The sequence below is a fragment of the Alosa alosa genome, chromosome 8 (genome assembly GCF_017589495.1).
Source record: "Alosa alosa isolate M-15738 ecotype Scorff River chromosome 8, AALO_Geno_1.1, whole genome shotgun sequence".
Classification (NCBI taxonomy): Eukaryota; Metazoa; Chordata; class Actinopteri; order Clupeiformes; family Clupeidae; genus Alosa; species Alosa alosa.
The window spans coordinates 33,224,820-33,246,684 of NC_063196.1; the positions used below are offsets into that span (position 1 = coordinate 33,224,820).

General features: G+C 41.3%; 1 protein-coding gene across 3 annotated transcripts; it reads right to left on the reverse strand.

Moving 5' to 3' along the window:
* Window positions 1–1,527: 1,527 nt before the first annotated feature.
* LOC125299563 lies at window positions 1,528–21,835 on the reverse strand. 3 transcript variants are annotated; one of them, XM_048250890.1, is made up of 10 exons: window positions 21,645–21,835; window positions 21,020–21,311; window positions 20,644–20,742; window positions 7,078–7,146; window positions 5,621–6,081; window positions 4,795–5,210; window positions 3,108–3,185; window positions 2,613–2,725; window positions 2,265–2,332; window positions 1,528–1,654 (listed from the first exon to the last, which is right to left on the reverse strand). In XM_048250890.1, the coding sequence occupies exons 3-7, from the start codon at window positions 20,671–20,673 to the stop codon at window positions 3,112–3,114; spliced, it is 1,050 nt and encodes a 349-aa protein (XP_048106847.1). In that variant the 5' UTR covers window positions 20,674–20,742; window positions 21,020–21,311; window positions 21,645–21,835; the 3' UTR covers window positions 1,528–1,654; window positions 2,265–2,332; window positions 2,613–2,725; window positions 3,108–3,111. The 3 variants fall into 3 exon arrangements, with proteins under 3 accessions (XP_048106847.1, XP_048106848.1, XP_048106849.1); XM_048250891.1 differs by lacking the exon at window positions 2,613–2,725; XM_048250892.1 differs by lacking the exons at window positions 7,078–7,146; window positions 20,644–20,742; window positions 21,020–21,311; window positions 21,645–21,835 and adding an exon at window positions 6,795–6,872.
* Between the last annotated feature and the right edge of the window lie 30 nt (window positions 21,836–21,865).

A 21,865-nucleotide genomic window follows, 5' to 3' on the forward strand; every position in this document is an offset into this window, starting at 1 on the left:
AATCGGCCTGATCCAATCTGTTTGATTGACGTGTTCCTGACAACCTTCAACTGCTATTTCTGCATATGTGAATGGAATTATTTTTACAATACGAATAATCTTCATTTTTAAAAATACCCGACTACATGTGAATATGGCCTGAATGTCCAAGTTTGTGCACCCAATCTGTATTAGCAGAATATCATCACTGATCCTGTTTGTTCTGGGAGTTGTTGGCTTTAATCCGCATGAACCAAAAATAATTTTTTGGCCTTTTCTCGGTCAAGAAGGCACTGACTTCAATGATGACTCCACATTTCTAATATATAAATTACTTCATTTAATTACACATTCATCTTCCCAACGGTGAAATGCTCCTTTAGGAACCAATAGAGCAATGGGGCAGGGGCGGCTCACCAGTTCCATCCACTTGAAACCAATAGGACGTACTGTAACTAGTGTCTTTTAGTTTAAATGGATATTGGTCTCAAGTGGTTAAACAACTGGTCTCAATTGTTCAGCAAACCTGATCCATTATGCAAAACCACATTGTTTTAATACATTGATTTTTATTTGTCAAATACATAGAAATAGCCTACTACTGTAAAGCATTTAGTGAAATGGTCTTTTGGATTTTCAACTTTTTCTGTACAGGGATAAAAGACAGAAAGATCAAGAAATAATAATACAGAAATAGCATGAGGAGTAAAAAGTGCAGTGTTTCCACAGTAGGATGCCATTTTTGATACACACAAGTTCTTCAATCATTCTCAGACCATTAGAACATGGCTATTTCAGCTGCTGGAATCAGGCAAGCGATTCAGGAGCATCATGTCTAACACAGAAAGACTCAGGAGGAGTTTTTATCCACAAGCTGTTCCTTCCTGTTCCTGGCCCCTGAATGAAATATGACATGCACCTCCCTCATGAACTGCACAATGCACCTTGGACTTTAAGCCCTGGATCTACTTTTAGTGAGCACTTTTAGTACAAGGTTTTATTATTAGGGGTAGGAGGGGGCGGGGGTATATCTTTTATCTTCAGCTTCTTATTTATTCATATTTTAAACGTAACTTTTTTTCCCCATAACTTATTATTATATTATTGTGATAGCACAGTTGGAGTGGAGTCAGGAGTTTATTTCACTGCTTGTTGTAAGTCTAGGACTATGCATGTGACAAATAAAGAAACTTGAACTTAGATTCAGAATAGAAATCCATATAAAATCTGTTGGAACTAATCATCCACCTCCTCCTCCATCCATCAACTTTTGTTCTCCAAAAGAAATGCCACAGAACAATTAGCACAATTTACTTGTTTTTATTACAATAACAAACATATTTTATATGTTTTAACATCACACTCGCTAATGTTCTAAATGTCATAAATAGATAAAATTCAATGTAAAATGTTTTTCAACACAACATGCATGGAACACCAGAAACAACAACAACAACAAAAAAAACACCCAGGGGTGCGTTTCCCAAAACCATAGTTGCTAACTTAGTTAGCAACTTTATTGGTTGCAATGCAATTTCCCATTGCCAACCAACTAAGTTGCTAACAGGTTAGCAACTATAGTTTTGGGAAACGCACCCCAGAATGTGGCCACTATGAACAGAGTGACCAATCAAGTCGCCTGGGGAACGGCCATGAGCCATTGGCCGACCTGCACCTGAAGAGAGAGGGGGAAAGAGAGGAGAATGAGAACAGGGATGCGTGGACATGGAGCTGAGGAAGGAACACAAGTTGAGTGTGAGTGTGTGTTGCATGTCTAGGTAGCTCTCTGAACAGCACCTGAAAGTATTAGTAGTAGGAGCAGTGTATTGTTGAGTAGCAGTGTATTGTTGTGTAGCAGTGTATTATTAGTAGGAACAGTGTATTGTTGTTGTGGATGTGGTTGCTGATGCCAGCTGAGCTAAACTGCATCTGAAGACACTAGCCACGTTTACATGGACAGTTTTTTTTGGTCATTCCGATTGAATAGTCAAAAAAATAGTCAGTTGAAATAGTAAAAATTGTCATTTTCAACATTTGATATGTTGTCTATGTCCTTTTGCCGCTAAATATGGGTTTACAAGACTTGTATATTATCACATCCTGTTTTTATTTGCATTTTACACAACATCGCAACGTTTTCTGATTTGGGGTTGTAACCAGCAGAATCCTTCAGCTAGGTAGAGTTGAACTAATTAGTGACGTCAAATGTGTTAAGTGCACGAGTAGAACAAACCTGTGAAATGGTAAGCAAGTATTGTGTGTGTGTGTGTGTTGTTGATGGCTACCTGCCACTGAAGAGTGTGCCTCCCACCGATCTCTCTTGAGGTGTGGATCCATGCTCCGGACATCAGTTCTGTGGAAAACAGGCTTTAATTAAATGTTCTTTACTTGAACTTAAGTTCAGTTAAACTTGAAGGCAAAACTTTTTGATTTGCTAAAGATTTTAATGTGCAAACAGAACTTTTCAACATGCAATTTATGCCTGCAAGCAAAACTTTTTGACTCAAAATGAAAGAGGGCAGATTCACTAATATATTAGTGAAGTCTACCTTGATTTTTGTTCTCAAAGCTGTATTTTTGCTTGGATATTTATGTTTTGCTTGCATTAAAAAGACACAAAATTTGCTCCATACCTGCCAGCTGACAATTTGACAATCTTCTTATTCATAGCTTTTAACAATCTTCTTTGACAATCTTCTTATTCATAGCTTTTAACAATCTTCTTTGACAATCTTCTTATTCATAGCTTTGTAAACACAACACAATAGTTTTATAGTTTTAGCTCCCACTCTGTGCTGAAGTTTTGTCACTGGATGGAACTGTCGTTTTAAATTAAGCAAAATTGATTTTTTTTTGTTTTTGTTTTTTGCCCATTCTTTCATTACTGAGTTGAAAACAAAATGCAGCACAATTTTGATTATCTCAACAAATAATTATAACTATAGGCGGATATTATTATCAGTTAAATAAAAAACTTGTCAATTTAATTACACTTTAACAATATGACCCAATTGATATGCAGTAGGCCTTTACATATTGTATAAATATAGCCTTGAACAACAGAACAATTTTAAGATATTTTAACAATATTAAACAGGCATCACAAGAGCTGATGGTATATAGCCTACCAAGTTACAGGGTTGGAGACATGCCATCGGGTGCTGCAGGCTGAGGGCACTTGGGGCAGGAGCCACAACCAGGCCCATCTTAGAAAGGGAGAGGATGGATATTAGAACAAGCTGATTCATATCAGTACTGTACATGAAATAAAATAGGCCTACTAATATTAAACCAGACACATAGGTCCTGGCCTTCCATGTTTCAGTGAAATATATTTCTCCCTCCAGTTCTTTTGTGCCAGTGCTGACTTGCGATAAGGGCTGGATAAACTCCAAGAACACCAGTTGTGTGTGTGTGTGTGTGTGTGTTTCTGCGATATACCGTAAAACTCCAAATAATAGCCCGGGCTTTTATTTTCCCAAATCGCCAAACTGCACCGGCTAGTACTAGAGACAGGCGTCTATATGAGACAGGCCTTTAATTCCCTTTACACAAAATGTTTCCTCTGCAAAGATGGAAAATATTATCGAATGAATTATTTCAAACACACTAAATGTCTACCTATATGACTAGGCTATCTGATGACAATTACGGATCATCATTCATTTAGTGTTGAGATGTTGTTCATTGAGTGAGATACAGTAAGATCCAAATAGCGGGGATAGCCAGAACAGATGAAACACGTTTTAATTAAACGTAATTTACAAAGAGATCGTATCACACTGAAAGCTCATATTTTGTCACTAGCAAATAGCCTATATCGGTCCTTTGTCAAATACAGTTGCATTATCAGCCCTGACCAAAACCGTTCAGGAATTATTTATGCAAAAGTGGAACGTGCGTAATATGTTTCATTCTCCCTCCTTTTGGGCACGAATGAAACAGCATGTGAGAGCATGAACCATATTGTTTCTCCCGTTTTGTATTTGCCAAATTTGTAAGTCTACATTTCAAATCATAGCCTACTTCCAGGCGCGCGGGAACATATTTTTGACCAGGGGTGCTGAATAACAAAATAATCATGGAAGTCCGACGATTTCTCCCCCAGCATATGATTCGAATTTAGACAGCTAAATACGCCATTTCAGTGCCGTGTATGAGTAGGTCTAAGAGTGAGAAGTTTTATAATGCCCTGGGCAGCCACATTCCACTGCAACTATGCGCAGCACTTGCCACTCCGACTCAATGAAAACTGTGCGCGCACACACCAGTCCCATAGAAGCGCACTTGACTTTACATCATTAACCTATTTCAGTATATAGCCAGAGAATGTCCGTAGACGGGCTCTGATATATCCTTTCTGTAACGGTTTCGTGTCATTGCGAATCTTTAAACAGACGATCTGACGGGTTTTAGAAGATTAAATACAACCAGAAACTAAAAAACAGACCAGGCCTCTACTGAAGACCAGCCTTTAACCCAAACCTGTAGCCACGCCAGGCGTTTAAAAGAGACAGGCGTCTCTTAGGGACTCGGCGATTATTTGAAGTTTTACGGTATATAGTTATATAGATAGATAGATATATACTTTATTCATCCAGATAGAACTGTAGACATCCAGTAGCTTATACAGAAGAAAAACACTATAAGAATGAAAAGTACAATTGTGGGATGATGGTCTAAGCACTTGATTTCAAATTCCAGGCAGGAAGCTGACACTGTGAAGCAGTATGCCCAAGTGGAAGTAATGCTAAATTAGATGATATGGTAAATGGTCATTTGGCATGGACAGGGTCAAGAGTGACGTGAGCGTACCTGAGCTGTGCTCTGCACCTACGACCAATTTCCTTTTTAGAAGCCTCTGGGAGAGCCTGTTCAGGGCTCCAGGAAGGTGCTCAAACTCATCCTGAACTCCAATGAAGGTGCTCAGCCATTCCACCGAGGGCAGAGGGATCATCGGCGGCGGAGGCAGTACCGGATGATGCCCACTGGAGCAGAGGCTGGAGGTGGATGTGGATGCAGAGGTGGATGTGTATGTGGAGGCGAAGATGGAGGTGGAGGTGGAGGTGGATGTGGAGGTGGAGGAGAAGCTGCAGGCTGTCAAATAGTGGAGGCACCGGCTCATCCACGCCTGGTGATGCTGCTCCGAGAGATACCTGAGCAGATCCTTGACGGAACGCCCAACCGTTTTCTCCCGGAGCAGCTTCACCACCTTCTTGTCGCAAGCCAGCCTGGAGAAACACACACACGCAGATGCACATACGCACGTACAAACACACACACACATACCCAAACACACACACACAAACATGTAAGTTCATTATCCCATTATTATTATACTAAATGGTATGAAATACGCAGAAAGCCTGATGGAATTTACCAATTTGCCCTGAACACACACACACACAAACACTCAGAGTTTGGAACTGTAGACACTGTGCGCCACAGGGAAGGATTTATCGGATGTACAGATATATATATAAATATATCACACACACACACACCTTCACAATTATAAAAAGCTCCATGACTGGCTTTCAGAAAGTGGGAAATACCTACTTGTAAGTGAGGATGGCTGTCAGAAAGTGGGAAATATCTACTTGTAAGTAAGGATGGCTGTCAGAAAGTGGGAAATACCTACTTGTATGTGAGGATGGCCGGGAACTGCAGCTGCAGGCATCTGTCCAGCTGCCCCAACACCTCCTTGGACCAGGCCGCCACCTTTGTGTGGCAGTTGTTGCATTCTAAGTATTCTGTTGCCACATAATAATACCCGTCTATGTCCAGCACCCGCCGCACTGTCTTGTAGAACCCAGCCCCGGCCAGCTTGCGGCCCAGCCGGGAGCATTCGGGCCGCGGGCAGAGTAGAGCACAGTGCCAGAAGTGGTAGGGGAACCACAGGAACAGTGGACGGGCAAAGTAGAGGGCTGGGGAGGACGGGGGTTGGCGTGGGGCAGCCGGGGGTGCTGGCGGGTACCACCACAACTTGACTGGCGTCACCAGCGCAGTGTGGCCATGACGGCTCTGGAGAAAGGCCTCGCTGACCCACTCCTGCATGTCTGCAGGGAGAGTTGTCCTCCAGCCTCTTGGGAAGATGAAAACCTGCAACATTTCAATTATGCTCATGGTTATGTGTAGTTAGCAGAAGCTTTTATCCACAGCACATTAAAACAATAACCATAAACATTACGTTACATTAGCATTCAAATGAACAGTTCAAGGCCTGCTGCATCATGGGTATTAATCTGAAAGCAATGGTAGGTTATAGCAGGCCAGTGTTTCTGCCTGCTGCATCATGGGTATTAATCTGAAAGCAATGGTAGGTTATAGCAGGCCAGTGTTTCTGCCTGCTGCATCATAGGTATTAACCTGAAAGCAATGGTAGGTTATAGCAGGCCAGTGTTTCTTGTCCACTCTTTTAAGCCCCAGTAGTGCAAGTGCAAGTAGTAAAGCTGAATGAATGAGTGATAAAGTGATGGTTAACTGATACAAAGGGAAACTGACAGGAGAGGCAGCATCAGTAGCAGCAGCAGCAGTAGCAGCAGCAGCATCGGGGGATGGAGGGTCTGAAGAGGAGGGAGGGGAAGGGTCAGAGTCAGGGAGCAAGTCAGCAGGAGGGGGCTGGGGGTCAGCAGGAGGCGGCTGGGGGTCACTGGCCGCAAGAGCTGAAAGAGGTGTAGGAAGCACAGACTTTTATCTCATACTGTTGTGAGATCAGAACACAGGTGAGATGATGACATGATGAGGGGTGTGATTTCATACACAGACACACAGACACATTTCCCTCACGGGATCAAAAGAGTATACATACTTACATAACTATCAGTGGTTACACAGAGATTCACATAAACAGTCAGTGGTAATGTTCATGGGAGAATGAAACAAGCACAGACTCTGCCTAAGAGCACAAACATAACAGACAGGACACCGTTTGGTTAATCTCACTCATTTAAATTCAGGGTTTAAAAATGTCAATGAAAATGAAGCAATGACGCTGTTTGGGTCTTGGGTTGTGCTGCTGAGTGGATTCTCTCTCTCACACACACTCTCTCTTCCCTCCCTGTGTGTGTGTGTGTGTGTGTGTGTGTTGGTGGCTACCTGGCAGTGAAGAGGGTATCTCCCCCTGTCCCTCCAGCTCCTGTTGAGCAGTCTGTTGATCCATTTTGTCTAGATAGATAGATAGATAGATAGATACTTTATTCATCCCCAGGGAAATTTTGACAAGGCAACACACAAGGTAACACACAGGCTGACATCCCCTCTCTAAATCACATTTAGTTTTTCTGGCTTTCTTTGAATGTTTACAAAGTTATGCAACATAGTAGCCTTAACACACACAGATAGGCAATTATGCTATTGAATCCTATTATTTTACTATGACTGGTGCCCTTACAGTGTTGTTTTAATAAATGCTATTGCTATTATAAGTCACTTTCGATACAAACAGCTCTTATTAATATCATGCTACCATAACCATTGTGCATCGTACCTTTCTAGATCCTCTGGCCTATATGCCATATCATATTCATTATTCATATGTATGTGCTGGCGGTAGAACACACTTGTCTGAGTTATACCTTTACAGCATAAACCTCTAGATACAGACAATAGGTTTAGGGGGTTGTCTCACTCCCCAAAATGTGTCTAACACTAATGAGTAGATTAGTGACTTTTAATTTGCTGGATTAAGCCTTTTATACTGAAAACAAAAATAAAAAACAACACATTTGTTTTTCATGAGTAAAATGCCTAAGATTTCTTCATGCACACAAAACGTTTATTTCTCTCAAATTTGGATCAAAAAAACATTCCTGCAGTCAGCATGCCAATTGCATTCTCCTCCAAACTACAATCAGTGGCATAATAAAACTAAACAATTTGGGCTTTTATTGAAATTTGTCTGAGGCGCATCTACGTAACATTCATGCTTTTTAGGGCATCGTTTGATATGCCACATCTGTCAGGTGCTGTATTATCTTGGCAAAAGTGAAGTTTTGAACAAATCTGCGTCCGTCTTTGGATAGGCCCTAGTTCATAGACCTACCCCTCCCCCACCCCCTTTCGCCACCCTCTGGTAGACATGTACATTTTGCATTATCCTATTTTAATCTTCGCTATTTCTTTTCAAGTTTCTGCAACTTGCACGTGAGATTAATGAGTTGTGTAACAACAATTACTTATGTGACGTTTGCACGCACACCCCAAACACATAGACGCAGAAGCAAAAACGTTTCTACTGATCATTATCCTGTTGCGTTGGTCTCAATGCGATTTTACCGCTATGGATAAAGTTCCGATCGCACTTAGGCCTACAGGGGTAGGCCCTATTGTAAAAAGAATTAATCCGAAATGATATCGGAATGAAAAGAATAAGGAGAACAGGTATGGCCAACAACATCTAAGGTTATGTAGGCTACATTATTGTTATTTGTCTAAGACCAATTTTACATCTCGGAATGCAGAAAATGGAGCAAAAAGGCTAATGTTTTACGTTTGCCCTGTATATTTCTTCATGGGTCTCAACACGCTAATAGCCAATGCAAAAGTTCTGTCCAGGTTATTTTCTGCGCTCTGTCCCCCCGCTAGTCACATCCCCCGTCTTTGGATAGTTCATAGACCTACCCCTCCCCCACCCCCTTTCGCCACCACTGGTAGACACACATTTTGCATTAGCCTATTCTACTTCGCTATTTCTTGTCAAGTTTCTGCAACTTGCACACGAGATCAATGAGTTGTGTAACAACAATTACTTATATGACGTTTGCACGCACATCCCCAAACACAGTCAGTGCAAATTATTGCGCAGCGACTTAGTAAAAGATGGACGTATTTTAATGACAGTGTTAGGCTATGTCTCTACCAGTACCAACTCAGAACAATAATGAAAAATACTCACAATTGGCTGGTTTCGCAACTTTTTTATGGCCAATTCCGACAGTCCACTTTTGCCTTTGCCTACTCCGGGACGCCGAAGACGCTGTTTGGACTGCGATGCGCTGATTGGACATTTGAGCACGAACTGTCTGCCACCACCAATAGGAAAGGAGTTGTTCCTCCGCGCTTCTGTGGTAAACAATCTGGTGCATCAACGAGAGAGGTCTAATTGTATATTTAGAGAGAGGCGTAGTTCACCGGAGCAACACAGATGTTAAATCCTTAGGTTTTTTCATACAAGGGACCAACGTTTCGACGTGCACCCGCGTCTTCGTCCGAGTATTGTATCTTTTAAGGATTTAACATATGTGTTGCTCCGGTGAACTACGTCTCCCTGTCCTGCAACACTCTGTCTGCCACCAATATTCGCCTATGTTAAGAAGCCAGTGCGAGGTATCACTGATTATCACATAAGCAGGTTGTGATTTGTTTGGACCTCTTTGGACCTTATGTCATATTTAAAACTTTGTTAAATTAAATAGATATAGGACTTTTCCACTCTTGTCACTCACGCTAATAGATTATGGAACAGTGTTATTCCACAGCACTTAGGCTGGTTGACTTCAGATAGGCTAATGAAAATGTTGGGGGAAAATATACTTTTTATTTGCAAATAGTTTCGGTAACTATCTCTGAGTTTTGCATAAAATCGAACCACAAGCCGATTAAGTAGGCTATAATTCCTGCAGCTGTATAGCCTGTTTGTAAAATTTAGTGTGGATTACAAAATAAGATTGTTAGATAGGCTACTGTTCTTCAAACTGCTCTCGGTCTTAAACAGTCATTTGAGGCGAAACGTGGAATTGCCTGCATCTAGATTTTCTTAACATGTAAAACACATTCATTATTAAATGTTTTAAATGTGCAACTTTGTTGCTTTTTATTTTGCTTTGTCTTCATTCGCGATTTTTTACCTATATTTCACTTGGTAAAAGACTTTGCTTGTTCCCAACTCAATAGGCCTATTACTGTAATATTGTAAATGTGAATGATGAATAGGCTACCGGCAGTTTTTTTCTCTCCACTTCAAGCACTGAAGCCGTCCAAACAAAAGATAATTGAATTGAATTAAATTAAACTTCATTAAGACTTCTCATAATCGTCATTTGTACACCTCCTTCTAGCCTTCTGTAGCCTTTAATTATTTCACATAAAGTAAATGTAGGCTATCCACACTAGATTTACTGCCCTGACACTCTGGAGCATATTTCTGCGTATAAAACACATTGGCCCACGTGATGCACGTTAAGTTGCGTAGCCTATAGGCCATTGAACAGGCCACAATACACGTCTATAATGTTAGCCTACAATAGGCTGCCGATTTGTAGACATTCTTTACCTCACAATCATTTGTTCACTTTGCACTTAATTAGCCTTCTGACAGACTTAAGGTTTGTATGTTTATGGTTTTGGTTAGGACCCCAACAAAGTCAAAGTTTATGTTTGTAGGCTATTTGGCAGAGACTTTTGTCCAATTTCAGGGACTTAAAACACTACATAAACTTAATAGTTTCAAATAAAATCGAAAGCTATAGGCCTAGGCTAATAGTAATAATAACCACTTTAATAATAATATAAAAGATCAACAAAGAAAATAATGAGTTTTTGTATATCAAATGAAAATGTTCTTATAATTATATACAAAAATCATGTTTTCTTTCACAATGATCGATCATTCACCCTAAACTTGAAGTTAGAAAATAATTATACTTCTATTATACTAATAAACTTCTTTATGAGAGAAAACACATAGACCTGTCAGTGAAGATTTAAGCTTGATATTTTCATTATGAATGATATGCTGTTGTTGGAATTGCAAATTGCTACATTATTTAAAACCAGAATTGTGACATAAGACATTTAGACCTCTTTACAGCATTTAATCTAAGTCACAGAGCAAGTAAAATCAGATCAAATATCAAATAAAACCAGGTATTATATGGTGTATCAATATCAAGGAATGTAGGCCTATCAGCTATCAAGACATCAAATAGGCTATTATTGTCTTCATTTTTACAGTGAATAAAATATTAGATATGTTGTTGATGAATCAGTGTGCTTAGGCCTATTGCAAACTGGAAAACGTGCTGTTAAAACAGCATGCCATGGATGCACACATTCTGCCAGGTCATGGAGGAACAGCAACATCGAATCGAACGTTCCTCTGCTTTGAAGTTTATCCTCCAGTGTGTTCCCAAATGCTTCATTAAATTTGATGTGTTCCCCCTTAACACACAATAGTTTTAAACATGTCACAATATGCTGGGGTGTTTTTGATTCACAGTTACGCGTCAGAATATTGGTGGCAGACAGAGAGTTCACCTAGCAACACAGATGTTTAATCCTTAGATAAAATATCTGACGAAGACGTGGGTGCACGTCGAAACGGTCCCTTGTATGTTGGGGGAATAAAAATCTAAGTAACATCTGTGTTGCTCCGGTGAACTACGGCTCTCTTAGTCCAGTCAATTTATGAAAAAAGGTATAGGACAAATTTCAACAGAAGCAAACTCAACTGATTTTGTATCCTCAATAGGCCTATGTCCTATGGAAAAAAGCCCCGAAGAATCCCATTAGGGCAAAGATTCGAAAAAGACCCAAACTTCACAAGACATTTTCACGCATCCGTTTATATGTTGTGGTATTTATGCACATTAGCGCAAGCACCGTTTGCTCACCAAAAATGTCAAACATCTTGTTGCATCATTTTTTGTTTGTCTTTTGCTCTACATTTCTCAGAGTGCTACATTATTTAAAACTTTGTGACATTTAGACCTCTTTACAACATTTAACCTAAGACACAGATCAAGTGAAATCAGATCAAATCAAATCAAATTAAATCAGGTTTGCCAAGTGAAATATAGGCTAAAATCGCGAATGAAGACAAAGCAAAATAAAAAGCAACAAAGTTGCAAATTTAAAACATTTAATAATTCATGTGTTTTACATGTTAACCTATTAGGCTATTAGGCGTGAGTGACAAGAGTGGAAAATTGCGCTATTTAATTGAACAAAGTTTTAAATATGACATAACGGGTCCAAACAAATCAGAACCTGCTTATGTGATAATCTGTGATACCTTCTAGGCCACTGGCTTCTTAGGCCTATAGGTCACTGGCTTCTAACATAGGCGAATATTGGTGGCAGGCAGAGTGTTGCAGGACAGGGAGACGTAGTTCACCGGAGCAACACATATGTTAAATCCTTAAAAGATACAATATAGACGTTTTTTTTTTTTTAAACCTAAGGATTTAACGTCTGTGTTTTGCTCCGGTGAACTACGCCTCTCTCTAAATATAATTAGTCCTCTCCCGTTGATGCACCAGATTGTTTACCACAGAAGCGCGGAGGAACATTTCCTTCTTATTGTTGGTGGCAGACAGTTCGTGCTCAAATGTCCAATCAGCGCATCGCAGTCCAAACAGCATCTTCGGGGGCGTCCCGGAGTAGGCAAAGGCAAAAGTGCACTGTCGGAATTGGCCATAACAGAAAGTTGCTAAACCAGCCAATTGTGTATTGGTATAGCTACTGTCTATAAAGTAGGCCTACTTCCCTCTTTTAAGTCGCTGCGCAATAATTTGCACTGACTGTAAATTCTAACTCTTAGGTCTTAGGCAAATAACATTAATGTAGCATACATAACCTTATAGATGTCGTTGGCCATACCTATTCTTCTTTTCATTCCGATATCATTTCGGATTAATTATTTTTATAATAGGGCCTACCCCCTGTAAGAGCGATCGGAACTTTATCCACAACGGTAAAATCGCATTGAGACCAACGCAATAGGAAAATGATCAGGTACAGGCTAAGAAACGTTTTAGCTTCTGCGTCTCTGTGTTTGGGGGTGTGCGTGCAAACGTCACATAAGTAGCTTAATTGTTGTTACACAACTCATTAAACTCATGTGCAAGTTGCAGAACCTTGAAAAGAAATAGCGAAGATTAGAATAGGCTAATGCAAAATGTACATGTCTACCAGAGGGTGGCGAAAGGGGGTGGGGGAGTGGTAGGTCTATGAACTAAAGACGGACGCAGATTTTAGCCTAGAAATCTAGACGCGCCCCTAGCGGCAGCAAATTACATATATATAATATAGAATTACATTTGCTGCCAGGGCTAGTCCAGCAACTCTCCGTTGGCTTGTGAGCTCCAGAAATCGAGTATAGAGTCGTTTGGTGGGCTTAACATAATGATTGATGGCTCGCCAGGCTACCACTCAGCAGCACAACCCCCAAACAGCATTTAGTATTGTTAAAATATCGAAAAAATTTTCTGTTGTTAAAGGCTATATTTAGTATGGGCCTATTGCATATCAATTGGGTCATATTGTTTAAGTGTAATTAATTGACATGTGTTTATTTAACTAATAATATCCGCCTGTTATAATTATTTGTTGAGATAATCAAAACCGTGCTGCATTTAGTCTTCAACTCAGTAATGGAAGAATGGGCTTGCAAATTGCTTTATTTAAAACGACAGTTCCATCCAGTGACAACACTTCAGAGTGCTGTGAAGGTAATAGGCTAAAGGAGGCCTCTCGAGCATCTTCACACGTGTCTCTATTGCTGCTTGTGTTCAATAGGCTTAGGCCTAGTCCACACGTACCAAACCGATCTTTTTGTCCTCCGTCTTCCCTGGAACCGTATCAAGAATATTTGCGTCCAAACGGATCCATCTCAACACGACTCAACACGTTACTTCATATCCCAGGCCTATAGGTGGCACTGTGTCTTTACAGAAATTCACCAAACTTGCAAAACTTGCGCTTAAAAAACAGACAGAATAGGCTACGGCGAAATGGCTAGTGCAGTTTCTTTTACTGTCTATGAGTGCAAGGAAACCAGAATTGTTTGTGTGGACTGATGGTGAACTCTCAACTGTAGCCAACTGTAAAACTAATAAACTTTATTTTACGGTTTGTGAAGGGTGGAGTCCCGTCCTTTATTTGGCTATCGCAGGTAGGCCTACTAATCACCTTTACTTTCTTTGGTTGTAGGATAGTCCGTGATTCACATTAGTTTTGGCTATCACTGCAATTAGGCTACTAAACGCAAGGCTTACCCAAGTTCTAGGCTATTCTGTCGCCACATTTATAATATTGCTATAAAACCTTCGTTAGTAACAGTCAATACTTTTGCCTGCATCAAATCGTGCATTCGCATTCAGTGTGCTACCATCGGCTTAACGTGAGTTCTAAGCGTCTTTGTATGCTTATATCTGATTTCACTCGACTGTGAATGCATAATGTTGTAAGACATGTAAAATAAATGAATGACACTGGCACTACGCACAAATTAATGTAGCCTAAACTTACACCGCACTTTCCTAATAACTTAAGTTCTCTCGCGTCACTGGCAGTAGCTAGAATGCATAAAAAAACACCGGGAAAAACAGTGTTCAGTCCACTAAGTCATAAGCTATCGGCGCTGCGCAGCATCAGTTGTGATATTTATCTTAACGGAGTGTAATCGTAGGTAATGTCATGTATGAAAACTAGCAGTGGCGGTTTTAGGTACGGGCGAACCGGGCGGTCGCCCGGGGCGGCATCTTGTAGGGGGCGGCACGAGCGCTTAAAAAAAAAAAAAAATAATAATAAACGTCGCAAAACGATTTTCTATTATCCATCACTTGTGTGAGGAATTAGGGAATTGACGCCCCTGTTGCTCAGAAGGTAGGCCTACTGCACTGCACTGTGCAGAGGAAGGGGCGAAGGGAGGGGTTTGCGGGGGGACAGTTCACCTCTGGGTCTCCTTAATGAAACGGGAAAGGGGGGATGAATGGGGATCCACTGTATAGTAGCCTACAACAGTCTATTAGTGGGCTAAAATCAGTCACACCTTGACTTTCTTCCAAACAACGCACATCTCATAATGTTATGAATGCAGACCTATGATTCCTGCACATTTAATTAACTGTGTGAAATGGCTAATAAAAATAGGTGACAAAACGATTAAGAGGTCACCCAGGTGAATTGGTTTGGTCTTGACTGTGGTCGCGAGTGGATCATGGGAATTTGTGGATTGTTGTCGACTGTCGAGTGCCAAACACGATGGACAGAAAGCGGTCAAAGCCATCAGGTGCCCAGTTCCGAAAAAAAAGAAAAGTAGAAGAGGAGAAACGAGCAAAGGATAAAGGTATGTAATGTCCTAATAATAACAGTATCATGTCATGAGTGAAGGGCTAACGTCAATGTTAATTGATAGGGCCTAGCCTAGTATAACTTTTACGTTTGTTAGCCATCTTGCAATTATACCTATGCTTAGCCTATAAAATAATAATTCGGTTTTAAAAATGACATTTAAAATGTCTCAATAAAAAAATGACTGTTTGAAAAAAAGAAGATTTTTTTTGTTGTTGGGGGGCTTCGGGGGGATCTCGCCGGGGAGTAATTGAGTCTAGAACCGCCACTGAAAACTAGTATTGTTAGGCAATACTATAAGTGCAAGTCCAGGGCAGCTGAGGTGTGGCGATGACATCATCGATACGCAAGCAGGATGTGCGGTTTCGCTGTCTAAACGAACTCAAACGGGCTACGGTTTCAGAAAAGTGCGGTTTCGGGCAGTGCGTTTACAGGATTCGTTTGGACGCTCGGCCAAGACGAAGCAAAACCTCTGCGTTTAACCTAAAAAGCGTCTCCGTGTGGACAGGCCCTCAGTGCTACCCATCTCCAATCAGCAAAGTCGATTAGCAGCGAAGAGGGTGTGTTTTGCAGAAATGTGCTGGGAAAGCTAATAAAAAAAGCCCGACCCAGTTAAGAAGAAAATTAGCATGTGGACAAAGACCGAAAACTATGAGTGGGCCTAGGGTTATTTCTAAATTGACATATTTGGGTAAGATTGTACGAGTTTAGCCTATGCGTAGGCTATAATAATTTAAAACAAATTCCAAAAAGGCAAGTGAAGTTTGTTGTGAGACAGGCTAATTGCAGTTCTACTTAGGCACCCAAATGGCCAGCAGCGCCACGGCCCTGTGCCTTGATGTCTCCAGTGAAGCAAGTGAGAAGTAGGCTACATGCATGATTTTGTTTTCGCTCCTATTTTAATGAAATGAAGTAGGCTAAATTAAAATATTTATCTCAGTTGTTTTCACAATGATAGAACCTGTGTTGGTGAACAAGCAGCTTAGACATGCCACTGACTCACAGCTTTATGCGCGTTCGTGAAAATTCGGTTTAATAACAGGCTATGGGCCTCTGCGTGTTTCCATTCTCTTATGGCATTTAAAAATAGTCGTGGATAGAAATGCAACACAAACGAAATAGAAATGCAGTCTTTTGCGTCGTAGCCTATCATGCCATATTAAAGGTGCAGGCTATCGCACGCCGACACTGATTGTTGTGAGGAAACAGCTTTTATCTGCCAAATGGAGAATCACGGATTTACCCAATTTATGAAGAAATCTAACGCTAACGAATTTTTGTTTATTTTTTGCTTAAACTTATGGGGGCTAAAATGGGCTAAAACGTGTTGCGTTTACGTTTACATTTTTGGTAAATAAATTAAAAGCTATGAATAAGAAGATTGTCAACTGGTAGGTATGGAGCAAATTTTGTGTCTTTTTAATGCAAGCAAAACATAAAAATCCAAACAGAAACAGCTTTGAGAACAAAAATCAAGATAGACTTTTTCAACTAAATATAGGCCATATATATTAGTAATTTTTAGTCAAAAACTTTTGCTTGCAGGCCAAGTTTAACTGAACTTCATTTCAAGTAAAGAACATTCAAATAAGACCTGGTTTCCAGAGAAATGATGCAGGTCTGTTACTCTGTCCGGAGCATGGATCCACATCTTGAGAGAGATCGGTTGGAGACACACACGCACACGATACTTGCTTACCATTTCACAGGTTTGTTCTACCAGTGCACACATTTGACTTCACTAATTAGTTCAACTGTACCTGCTGAAGGATTCTGCTGGTTACAACCCCAAATCAGAAAAAGTTGGGATGTTGCATTGAAAAGTGCTGCCATCTTTTTCCATGGTCTCTTATGGGAGTGTCACTACTGTTTTCTCTACTGCTCAGGTTCCTCTTCGCCATCATATTGCAATCTACCACTATAACCCCCTGATTGATTATGCATACTGCATATCATACCTTTTCATGTTTACCCAAGTCACCCATGTGGTGTCTCTGAGTGTTACATACATACATACATACATACAACCCCAAAACAGAAAAAGTTGGGACGTTGTGTAAAATGCAAATAAAAACAGAATGTCTTCATATCAAATGTCATATCAACCTGAGGGTTGCCGGTTCGAGCCCCGAACAGTGGGCCACGGCTGAAGTGCCCTTGAGCAAGGCACCTAACCCCTCACTGCTCCCCGAGCGCCGCCGTTGAAGCAGGCAGCTCACTGCGCCGGGATTAGTGTGTGCTTCACCTCACTGTGTGTTCACTGTGTGCTGTTTGTGTTTCACTAATTCACCGATTGGGTTAAATGCAGAGACCAAATTTCCCTCAGGGGATCAAAAAAGTATATATACTTATACTTATACATATACTATACTTGTCCTCTGCTACATCCTCCACTGCTAGTTCTGCAGTTCCCTCTACCTTCTCCTACCGAACTGCTACTGCATCCTCCATCCCTAGCTCTGCAGCTCCTCCTAAATTCTATATGACTCCTGCTACACCTTCCACTGCTAGCTCTGCAGCTCCTCCTAACTTCTATATGACTCCTGCTACACCTTCCACTGCTAGCGCTGCAGCTCCTCCTAAATTCTATATGACTCCTGCTACACCTTCCACTGCTAGCTCTGCAGGTCCTCCTAACGTCTATATGACTCCTGCTACACCTTCCACTTCTAGCTCTGCGGCTCAGCTCCGTCCCCAGTCTGGAGCGACCTTTAAGCCTCTGATGGGCCCTTATATGAGAACCACTGGCAGTACCAGTCTTCCCATGGGCCAGACGAGATTGGTTCATGCCCTTGCTACTACCACCACTCATAGGGGACACCCATACCTGACAACAGCCATGTATTCCTCTGTGACCTCTGCAAGTGGCCCCCATCAGTTTGCAGCCCTGCAGGCAAAGAGGCGGTGGCGGCACTTAGAAGCTGCCACCACCACTGCCAGCGCCCCTGCTGCTCTTGTTGAGAAACCCCATCTGATTCTGCCCCCCTTACCCGACTCCTGCTACGTCCTCTACTGTGACTCCTGAGAGTGGACGTCATCTGCTTGCAGCACAGCGGGAAGAGATCATGCAGCTTTCAGCTGGCAGAGACCGAGACCCTTGTGTGGCTCAAGCACAGCCTCATGCAGCTTTACCCGCTAAAGGTACAACAGCCAAAACCAACAATGCTACTTCTAGATTTTACTTTTTATGCCACTTGCAGTACATATTCCTTTTTACTTTGTAAAGCACTTTGGTCAGCCGCTGGTTCTTTTAAGACTGTGCTAAATGACTCGACTATTAGTCTTGACTCAAATTGACTTGACTTGATCACTATGCATTTGCTTGTGTAGCTCTGTTTAACTTGAGTCACTTTCCATAGAGTTAACTCCCCTGCACATACTCCTTGTCCTTCCCCACTTCATATGCACTCCCCGACACGTTTAATTGAAACCTGATCCGATAAGAATTTTAATAGTAATGAAAGAGGTGGTGTATTCCGTTCCTATTTCAATTGAACAGCATGTGTACGGTCAATCAGATTGCCTGCTGTATCTTTTCAAGGTAAAGCAGGCAACAACAGCTATCCCGATCAAAGATTCTAAAGTTGTTGAGAGCACCTAAGAGACTGTTTGTTATTTATTAATGGGACCACCGGAGGAACTTTTAGTGTTAAAATCAAGTTGTAACCCTCCTCTACCTGTAAATTTTTTTATCAACGACCCTCTAATAGAATTTTTAAAAAAAAACATGAACCTCTCAGGCCAAGTGTTGGTATCTTCCACCCACGCTCTTAAGTGCTATGACATCACATTGACTTGGGATATCGTTTTGAAATCAACCTCTGCTTTCTGATCTTACACATCGCACTTCACCAAGATGGTGGCCATTTCAGTAGATTTTACGCACTAACATTGTTGTGGAAACATAATAAGCATGGAAACTAAATGCACACTTCCTGCAACTGCATTAGCCTACTTGAAATAAGTTACTCTAGTAAGTAGGCTATTCACATGAAATAAAACAATAAAACATTGAGACCATTCAACAAAGCACACTGGGTAATAACAAATTCAACACATGAACTGGTTGCTATGGACTCGTCTCTAGGCTCCCTCAGTCATTGTAAAGCTGCCGAAGCATTATCCAAAACTCCATTTCTCAGACGAGCGTCAAATTGGGAGCTTGCATGCTGCACTCCTTCCTTCTCAAATGACTTGAAAATGCTGTTAGCACAATTTCACAAATAATCACAGGGACCGAAAAACACCTAACGTGCCAACTTTTTCCGGGTTTATCACGTATTTTAACTTTTCCCCCGCTGTCTTGCCGTTTTAATATTTCCCCATAGAATATTATTAGGCCTACTGTAATACTTTCATAACATTAGTCCTGCCATCTGGCCTGTCTCTGTGTTGTCCTGTTGTTAACCCCTTGCCCCTTCCAGTGAAACATATGTATTGAAATCATCGTTTTGCTTGCTTGAATGCGAACTTAAGAGTGATGTTAAGCTATTTAAGTTAACGACGTGGTTGTGGTGAGAGCACGATTCATTGGCGCTTGCAGTGTTCGGCCATATGTCTACGTGCGCAGTTTCTTCCAGTAGCAGCAACTAGAATTCATGCATTTCCACGGAATTATTTTTGGAATCTGATCCCTTATCATACCTGTTCATTCTTACTCGTCGTTCGACTTATCGTGACTAAATTCAAGATGGCTGCAAACGCTAAACTTCGTGAAGATACTGTCTGTATAAATCGTCTTGTAAGTAAACTACCAGAGCTTTTTCAAAGTTCTCAATGTCTCGTTTTAAATGTTAGGGCCCTCGGAAGTCTACCAATTTAGTGTGGAGATACATTGAGCCTCGTAAATGGTGTAAAACAGTGATTTATTTGCATGGCTAGCCCGATGCCGAAGCACCACTATTGAAAAAGCTGTTGGTAGCATCGGCTAACTAGCGCCAGATTTTGGAGTGCAGGGGACAAGCTGAGATTGAATTTCCCCTGGGGATCAATAAAGTATCTATCTATGGGCTATGAGACATACGTTCACACTCGGTATCATGTTTCAACACACTTTAGGTCAATATCACACCGGAATTCTCCTTTAACGGGGACGAATGTTGACATTTTCCTGAGAAACCCGGGAAATCTCCCTTATTTTGATTGTTCAATGTTGACAGCTATGGGACGAAAGAGAACGTTATATGGCGACAGAAATCAACAATCAAACAAGCCACTTTGATTTTTTGCTGTTTTCATGAATACAAAAGATGGGTGACCCCCCATCTAGACAAAAAAAAGTTAGGTGACCCTCCCCTCAACAAAGAATAAAAAGACATGACCCTCCCCTATTTTCCTCCGACGGCCCCTTCAATAAATAACGAACAGTCCCTATATCGGACTAGAATGTACCCCATGTAAACAGATGGCATATATTTCCATCGCAATAGACAAAAAAAACTGTCCATATAAAAGTGGCTAGAGTCTTCAGACGCAGTTTAGATCAGCTGCTCAACAACAACCACATCAACAACAACAATACACTGCTCCTACTACTAATGCTTTCAAGTGCTGTTCAGAGAGCTACCTAGCCATGCAACACACACTCACACTCAACTTGTGTTCCTTCCTCATCTCCATGTCCACGCATCCTTTAAGTCTTTAGGTGCTCCACCTCACGCTCACTGACAGACAGCCTTGACTTCAGTTCTGTGATTTTAAAAGTAAAATTCATTCAAAACTCAACTGAGCCACTCACATCTGACTTGACTTATGACCAGAATTTGAAAAAGGCTTTTTTTCTGGGAAAACAATAGTATCTTTGACTGTTAAGAGGAAGCAACGGGTTATTTCTCTTCCTCTGTGAAATGAAAAGGGCAGAAATTAAAAAAGGCAGTGCAATACCTATTTGCCAAAGGTGTTTTTTTGTTGGATATCACTATTTTTTCCTCACTGAAAATAGCCTGAACATGCGAACATGACCTACCTTCATTCTCCGCCTCCATCCTGTTCGGCTGGGTGTAGCTGCACTGTAACCCAGCCTGAGTGGCCGACAGCTCCACCCTGAACTCCGTCACCATGTCCCTCAGACAAGAGAGCTCAGCAGAGACGTCCAGCTCGACAGTAGTCGGTTGCTCACTCTGAACTTCACGTGGGGAGCTCTCGGATGCGCTGCCCAAGGCAGACAACACGAGCAGCACTAGCTGTAGAATAGCCGCCTTCATTTTCAACAGGGCACTTAACACACCAGTGTCCTCTGTCTCTACTTATACACCCATCTGTTTGCACACAGTCGAACATTAGGGTTTAAGGAGGGTTTTTTTTGGTGAAATTAGGGCAAAGATAAATCCACAGGACATCTGACGAGTGGGAAACTATAAACCTGTTACTAATGGCCTTGCTCTAGAAAAGCCCCATATATTTATTATACATTTTAATAATGTTTTTTATAATAACCATTTTGATTTAATTCAAAATAAAATAAAAATTTTCAGGAGACAATTTGTGATCGTACTCCTCAAAGGAATAAGCATTCCTGTTGTCACTTTGTTGAAATTTCTGCCGGTATGCCACTGGCTCAGACGGCGGTCCGTGGTGACCCTGCTACTCACTCGTGTCGTGGGCCTGATCTGTTGATCTCCATGGTGACCCTGCTACTCACCCGTGTCGTGGGCCTGACTTGTTGATCTCTGCTGACAGGAGCTCCACACTGCCTCCTATTGTAAAACTGTGGTCAGATAATGAACTGTATCCAACCCTTAAAAAGCCTTTGAGACAGAAACCCCCAGCGGCTGACTGACGTAAGTTTAGAACTAACACGATGGGCCCAAAA